This window comes from Danio rerio, chromosome 14 (assembly GCF_049306965.1).
Source record: "Danio rerio strain Tuebingen ecotype United States chromosome 14, GRCz12tu, whole genome shotgun sequence".
NCBI lineage: Eukaryota > Metazoa > Chordata > Actinopteri > Cypriniformes > Danionidae > Danio > Danio rerio.
In genome coordinates this window covers 11302347-11310483 of record NC_133189.1, presented here as the reverse complement: position 1 = coordinate 11310483, position 8137 = coordinate 11302347, and the positions used below count along the sequence as shown (strand labels likewise).

The 8137-nt window shown below is 38.9% G+C and overlaps 1 protein-coding gene across 4 annotated transcripts in view; it reads right to left on the bottom strand.

Annotated features, from left to right (window-relative positions):
* Positions 1–6263: 6263 nt before the first annotated feature.
* Positions 6264–8137, bottom strand: part of atrx (ATRX chromatin remodeler) — an 82054-nt gene continuing 80180 nt past the window's right edge. For all 4 annotated transcript variants that reach the window (XM_021480976.3, NM_200653.2, XM_073921190.1 and 1 more), the window contains 1 exon segment: positions 6264–7603. In XM_021480976.3, the coding sequence (XP_021336651.2) occupies positions 7379–7603 (225 nt within the window). In that variant the 3' untranslated portion in view covers positions 6264–7378.

The following is an 8137-nucleotide window of genomic DNA, read 5'->3' as shown; positions in this document are numbered from 1 at the left end:
ACTTCCATCTGTACTTCCATCTCCAACATCATGGGAAAGGTCTGGTACACTTAAAATGCCTAAAAACATCTAAAACATGGAATTTACATTTCATTCTGCTCCAACTCTGATCATCATCAAACTCACCTGTCTGTAACATTCTTAAAATCTTAAAGATATAAGGTAAGTTCAACTAGCAGCACTGTACAGATGTATTAATAACAGGTCCCAAAAGAGATAATAATAAAAAATAAAAAAAAAAACAGACACATAGGCTGTCTCTCATTGGGTTTCTTGCAGTACTTGACCAGACTAGCAAATAAATACTCACTAGTATCTGCACCTTGCTTGTACTAGGTTGTACCCTCTGTCACCTTTAGGACAGCAGTAATTCTTTATTAGGTCTGTTTTCACCCACTGGTACAGTGCTGTACAATACGATACAGGTCAGGCTTGCATTTTCACTGCCTAAAGGGTATCAAGGTTATACACGGCAGTTTGTTCATGTTTTAGGTTGCTAAAAGAATCATTCGCTCCATTTTTTCAGGCTTGTCTTTGGCTAGTTTTTTACATGCATATAGTTTTACGATGTAATGTCTCAGCTGTGTATTTAAAAATTCTTTGTTTTCGTTCTTCTGCTTGTGTATGCGAGAGTGATGCTTCTCTCTAAACCAATAGCGTTCAGCTGCATGTCTAGCTCCACCTTTTGGTACCCTTTGCAAAGGGTGCCCAAAAAGTGGTACGGTACGGTTCGCTTTTAGGTAATTTTGACAATGGAAGTGGCCATAAAAACGTACAGAACCGTACTGTACTGTACCAAAATGGGCCAATAGTGTAGATTCAACAAAGTGCTTGGAAACATTCATGATACGATTGGTCCATATTGATGTGATATCAATATGCAGTTGCTGCTGTTTTTTCAGCAGTTAATCCATGATAAAAGTCTTGTCACCCATCCAAGTTTTAAGAAAAACAACAACTTTGTGAGCTAGTTGATCATTTGGTATCAGAAGTGGGGCTTATATAAAAGGCAAAGGCCTCTAGATTACGCTTATTTTACTAAAATATAATATGATCATGCCTTGATTTTTAATTATTTAATTAGGGTAGTAAGGTCTGACTCTGTTTAGTCAAAAGTTTCTGTCACTTAATAGATATAATGTAGAGCAGGGGTGCTTAATCCTGTTCCTGGAGAGCCACCTTCCTGCAGATTTCAGTTGCTACCCATATCAAACACACCTGCCTGTAATTATCAAGTAGTGTTCAGGTCCTAATTAATTGGTTCAGGTGTGTTTGATATAGGTAGCAACTGAAATCTGCAGGAAGGTAGATCTCCAGGAACAGGATTGAGCACCCCTGATGTACAGTATAGAATATAAAGTCATGGTGAGTTTAGTCATGCCAGAGTCATCCCAGAGTTCATCAAGAATCTTTGGATTCATCCTCAATGCCTCCTCCTGCATCTTACCCCAGACATGCTCAATAATGTTCATGTCTGGTGACTAGACTGAACAATCTTGGAGCACCTTTACTTTCTGTGCTTTCAGGATCTTTGATGAGGAGGCTGATGTATAAGAAGGATTGCTATCCTGCTGAAGAGTTTTCACTCTTCTGTGGTTTGTAATGTAATGTGGAGCACAAATGTCTTAATACCTCAGGCTGTTAATCTTGCCATACACTCTGCAGATCTCTTGCATGTCCCCATACTGAACCTAACCCCAAACCATGATTTTTCCTTTACTGCATTGTTTAGGATGCAGTTGATTCAGATGCAGTTGAATAAATGATTAATTGGAAAATTCTACCAACTGCCACTTTTCCAAAGGATCAAGTAGAAGACACAAATTAAGATATTTTTGATGAAATCTGAGAGCTCCCTCATCCTCCACAGCAACGGTCCTTAGATGTTCAAAGTCCAGAAAAGGAAACCAAACACTAAAACACTACAGTGATTTAACTGAAATCATACATGAAACATGAAAATACATGTTGGTTCCTTTTTAGGACTTTGAATGTCTTTAAATGCAGTCTGTGAAGGGTCAGAGATCTCTCGAGGTAGATCTAAAATATCTTAACTTGCTCACAAAATGAACAAAGGTCTCTGGGAATGTAAGAAGAGAGCTAAACATGCTACAATTTAAGAACACACATGGAATTTCAAAAAACACCAACAAGTTAGGAAAAGATCTTAATTTGCACAAATTTTCTCACAACGCAAACAAATTACAAAAATGCATGGATTTTCACTTGCAAACTGAACAAAACACAATGGAAATATTTCAAGGAGATCCTAAAACGTGACAGACGCTGCTGCAAAACGTTTATTGTGTCATGACTATTGCTCAGTGAAGTTGTAGGTGATCTTTGAAAGGAGAGTTGTTTTTGTTGTTTTTTTCTGTTACCCTTGTCTTTTGTATTTTATTAGCCTATATAACCATGACTGTGTCCAAAATCGCATACTTCCATTCTATATAATATGCTAGAAACAGTATGTGAGCTAAGCAGTATTTCTGAATTCATACGCTGCATCCTAAATGGCACACTTGAATAAGTTGAATAAGGGCATCATCCAGGGGCCTCGTGTATCAACACTGGGTACAGACAAAAACTTTGCGTACGGCAGGTTTCACGCTCACGTTTGGATTTATTAACGTGAGAATGTGTGTTGGTTAACGCCAACTTCATGTCTGGCTTACGTGCAATTTTTGTGTGTGTTTGTTTTATTTCCATTGGCAACTCCTAGAGGTAATTCTGTTAAATTGCACACTTCAAAGTATATTTGAGCCGTGCAATGGCAGCTGTATGGGATGGGATCATCTGCATGTCTAGCAGGTAGGTTTCCATACCATGCAGTTGACCAGCAGCGATTGCCGGCTTTCCCGATGTTATCGGAGCGATCGACTAGACAGACATTGCTATAAAGACGCCATCTGAAGACGAAATAAGGGGGAGGAGGCAGGGAGGGGCTTTGTGCTAGTGCGCTCAGTTTCAAGTTATTTAAATGTACAAAGAGAATATTCGTGGGGTTTTGCGTTCGCAGTGTTTAATACATTTGAATTTTTTACTGCGTACGCACATTAACAGCTTTGTCCGTACGCAATGTTTTAGTATGAATTCAACCCAAGTCTTTGTACATGAGGCCCCAAGAATTTAAAGTGCATTTATTCTTTTAGAAGTTTTCAGTGTGAATGCACTACTTACACTATATATACTACAAAATGGCGTAGAGGAGGGCATAAGTATGCGATTTGGGATGCACCTATAGAATTCCAGAAACAGTATGCAAGAAGTACCCGGATGACCTACTACTTCTGGTGAGAGTCTGAAGTGTTATGCTATCCCATGATGCCCCACGAGAGAATTTATGAATCAACGTGAAGCAACGCAACTGATGGGGATAGGCTACGTGATAATGACAAAATGGCGGATGTAGTGTCGAAGTTCAATTCATACTACTCACATTTACACTGTATAGAATGTACTTTTCTAATGATTGAGTAGTAAATTGAAACGCAGTACCTACTGAGTAGTAAGCGATTTCAGACACAGCCTATAACTTAAGTACCCGGGTCCATCACGTTTTAGGGTCTCCTTAAAACATTTCCGTTGTGTTCAGTGTTGAAAAAAAATGCAGCACTTTTTTTTTTTTTTGGTGTTGTGAGGATTTGCAACACATGTTCTGTCAAACAGATGAAGACCTTTTCTTAATTTGCTGGTGTTTTTTTTTTTTTTTTGTAATTGGATGCGTTTTCTTAAATTGCAGGACGTTACGATCTCTTGGCCATCGTAGAATTGGATCAAGCAAGGTAAAATTAAGGGTACAAGATTATAAAGACATACATTATAAATTGAAAATAACAAAGACATTTTAATTTGTCTGTAAACTAATGCTTTAAGACAGGAGTGGCACATGGGGTGCTGTTTTGCTGTTGTAGCCCATCTGTGTCAAGGTTATGTATTCAGAGAATTAAGTAAAGTTGAATCAAGCATATAGACCAATGTAACGTGGCGATGTCATTAGCCCATAAACATTTCCTACTTGTCAAACTACTTCATAACTAACAAGAGGCATTTTAATCCACTTTCAAGTTAAAACAGCTATCATAACACTATCTAACAATATGTGGACCTTTTTAGATTCTCGGAAGCTATGGATATTAAAAATGTAAAACACAAAATAGGTAAGGACCATTGTTAATTTTTACATCTCTCAAAATGGTCTATAAGCTTGAACTATTCTGGCAAGTCTCTTCTGGCTGCTAGCATCAAAGCGCACATTGAGTGTGACTAGAATACCGTCAGTCTGAAACGAACATGATTTCCTCCCTTTTTATTGCCAGAGTTAATGCCAGTCTGCAGATTTGAGTTGACCAATTTTAATAGACGATCATGTAGAGGACCTACTTAATAGCCTCTAGTAGTCTTGAACACCTTGATTAGCTGTGTTTGACTAAAGTTGGAGCAAAACTGTGCAGAGCTGCGGCCATCCAGGAATTGCATTTGAGATCCTTAATGTAGAGAATAAAGTTTACAGACTAGTTTATCTTCAGACTTTGATTACATCCAGCAGAAGGATATCATTACATGCTTGATTTTTTTAAGCATTGGAAAACAATTCTGGACACAAAACCAGTCATAAGTGTGATTTACTTTCAAATTGCTATATACACAGTTTCCATTGATGTATGTTGGGATTGGAAAATATTTGATCAAGTTATTGATCGAGTTACTCATACAATTTATTATTGGCTATTTCTATAATTACACCTTAGCAATATAAGATATGTATATACGAGACTAGTCTACCCGTTGATCCTGGGGGCCAACCGGTACACCTGACGGTGACCGACTCACACCTGCAGCTTCTCCACGATGGACGTCCAGCATTATCCAGCCTCCAGCGCCTAGACTGTCGCTCTGCACAAGTTTGGCCAGAGGAGAAATAGCCGTGCCCAACTAAGCCTGGTTTCTCTCAAGTTTTTTTTCTCCCATTTCTTGCATCAATCGGTGAAGTTTGTTTCTCGCCACGGTCACCACTGGCTTGCAAGGTTCGGTACTTGTGGAGCTGTGCATCGATGCATTTGCTCTTCAGCGTTTGGACTTTCAGAAGGAAAAATTAAAACACACTGAACTGAATTAAACTAATCTACATTGTAATCACTAGCTCCACAGAGTGCATTGTGTCTGACATTGCATCTCTGAGATATGCAATTCCAGCTTGCTTCATTATGGATGTAGCTAGATACTATTAGAGAAATTGGCGAAGAGTCTATTAAAGAGTTTAGAGGCAGCATTTTCTAGTGGTTATTAAAAATAAAAGATTTTCTACACAGTTAAACTATTCACACAAACATTTTAATAATAGTTTATGATCTGATGTCTGTTGTGCTTATAATACAGGTTTGTTCACGCCAACAGAATGTCTTTTTAATGAACTGGGTTAAAAAATTTGGATTGCAACTGTATATGTAGACATAGAGCTGGTTAACACTTCTGCATCGACCATCGAGAGATCACCATGACCCATGGCTTGCGGGATCCCCGTGACTTGCGCCGTGACCTATAATGCCGTGACTTGTGTGTAGCCGTGTATTTATGCTTCTGGATGCTGTTTGTGTTGCTCTGCAATAGCACTTCCGAAACGCTAGTTGGCAGTGGGTTTTTATGTTCCTCTGTGTCGAGTTTCTTGGCTGATGTTTTTTTTTTATGAACGCTACCTTGATGTACAAGTAGCTAAAACTTGTGGAGGTGCAAAAACTTTATCCATAAGATAAACACAAAACAGTTTCCATCTGGAGCTCATTCATGAGACTCGACACTTGTAAACACTCGCTCGGCTCTCAGCACCGCCCACACTCATCACAGCTACCAAGCCGACCAATCACAGAGCTTGCCCTACGCGTCGTTGCTACATGTAGTTACTTTTTTTGAGAGGTGCATGTCAGGCTATGCGACCAGAGATTACGATGGATTAAAAACACCACCCAAGAATTCTTAACCAATTTTGCAGAACCAACCGAGATCAAACATTAAATACTTGAAAATTAAAAACTGCAGCAGTTAATATGTGCTGTATATGTGACCATAACACATGTTTTTAAATACAGTTTTAAAAAATTGTTTGTATTGTCAGAATAATGAATTTCCTTAACAAAATCTGTTCAAAACTGAGCATAAAAGGTTTAAAAAGGTTGAGGAAGAAAAGGTTTTCACATATAACATTTGCAATTTCCCATGTTGTTCCAGTGCAACAGCAATAAAGGCCAACAAGCAAGACCTGCAAGTAATTCATCCTTTTGGTCACTTTATTTAAATGTGATATTAAATACTAATAAGCAGATCATATTAATGGCAGAAATTGTTGGTGTGTATGCTATCAGTAGAACATTTTCAAGAGGGGAAAAAGTTCCTCTACATTTCTGACCACCCTGTGGATATCAAAGGGCTTACAGTTGCCAATAAAATAAAAAAACAAACATCTAGTTTAGCATCAGAAGTGGAGATGTGCCCAAGAAAAGAACAATACAGCCCGAGCACTAACCTGATAAGGAAAGTGTCCGCATTTTTAGATCATCAGAACAGGTTGAACTTCAGTTAAACCGCACAAACATGTATCAAACTCCTGCCAGGCGCCAACACAGGCGTGAACCCAACACAAGTGGGGGAAAAGAAACGAGAAGAGCAAAACAAAAAAATAAATGAACGCAACTGAAATAGAGAAATTATAAACAGTACTCACAACAATATGCTAGGCAACACTACAACGAGAAGTCTGATGTTACAAAAGTCCAGAGGATTTCAGCAAGCAGTTTTAACAACACGGACATTCCATAGCATGATTAGCAACAACAAGTTTAAATACCTAAAAGCAGATTAGAAAAAGGGGTTTTTAAAACATTTGAAGAGATCTAGCTGCGTAATATAAGGCCATTTGACTTGACGTTACATTTAAGGTGTCTGCTGCAGTGTCTCTGGAGCACTGGCGATCACGGTACCATTAACAATCCACTACTAGGAAGGTATGAGCGCAGATATTACGTAGTTACTGGGCGAAATCCTCTCTATGGTTACGAAACAGAAACACTATGGTCCCTCCTCAATCGCGCTGTTTTCCTTGCAATATTATTTATATATGCACAGCCCTTATTTCAAGGGGAAAGAAACCTGCAATGCCTAAAAGCATTTGGGGAGAATATCTTTTTTTCATTTTAAATACGTGTAAGAGAAAAAGAAAACAAAGTTCTTGAATAACATTAAGGCTATATACACAAATTGACTGCACTGCCAAAATAAAAATGTCCCAGGATCTCCTCTTACTACCGAGGAGCTTTAGAAGGTGTCCTGGCTGTATCAGTCCAGCTGTGTTGTACACCGAGAGTGGTAGGATGGGTGCGAACGTTTACAGACCCTTAGATGGGCCTGGGTTCTTGCCCAGCTGTGGGGTGGGAAGGCCCTGGAGGGCTCCGAGCTGCTGGTACAACCCCAGCAGATCCATCTGATTCATGGGGCCTGTAAGACCATTCTGCATGGCTAGCTGGTTTAGCAGCATTCCTTGTCTCGCCATGGCCAACTGCTGCTCCTGGACCTTCCGGTTGGCAAGCACCTTCTGCACGTACATCATTAGCTGGAGAACAAACAGAGACTGGATGTTACTTTGAGATGGCACTTTTTGGAAAGTCTTGTTATATAAGGGTCTCTGGTTCCCCCTTTACAAAAAAAACTAATGATTTTCTTCTGAACTGATGTACAGGGTGATTCAAAAAGAACTCGTGTAATTAACCCCCTGAGGTCGAAGACCACGTATACACGTTTTAATCTTTAGTGTCATCAAGCTGCTGAAATGAACTTAAATTACACTTTCAGTTTTGATCGTAAAGATAAGATCAATTCATCAATCAAATCTATTGTGTCTACTTTTTGTTGTGTACACTCACAACAACAACAACAACAAACGTGTGTGCTTTTGCAAAATAAGCAAAACAAACAGTGTAGGCAATTTGTCTTTTCTATCTCCGTGAGCTGCTTTTAGAAGTGCGTCAGTAAAATGCGCTGAAACTCCGTGAAAACGAAACACACAGAGATGAGACATGTATCTCTAGAAAGCTTGAAGTGTCTACTTTTAAATGCACTTTAAAAAGTACTTTTGAAAACAAACATT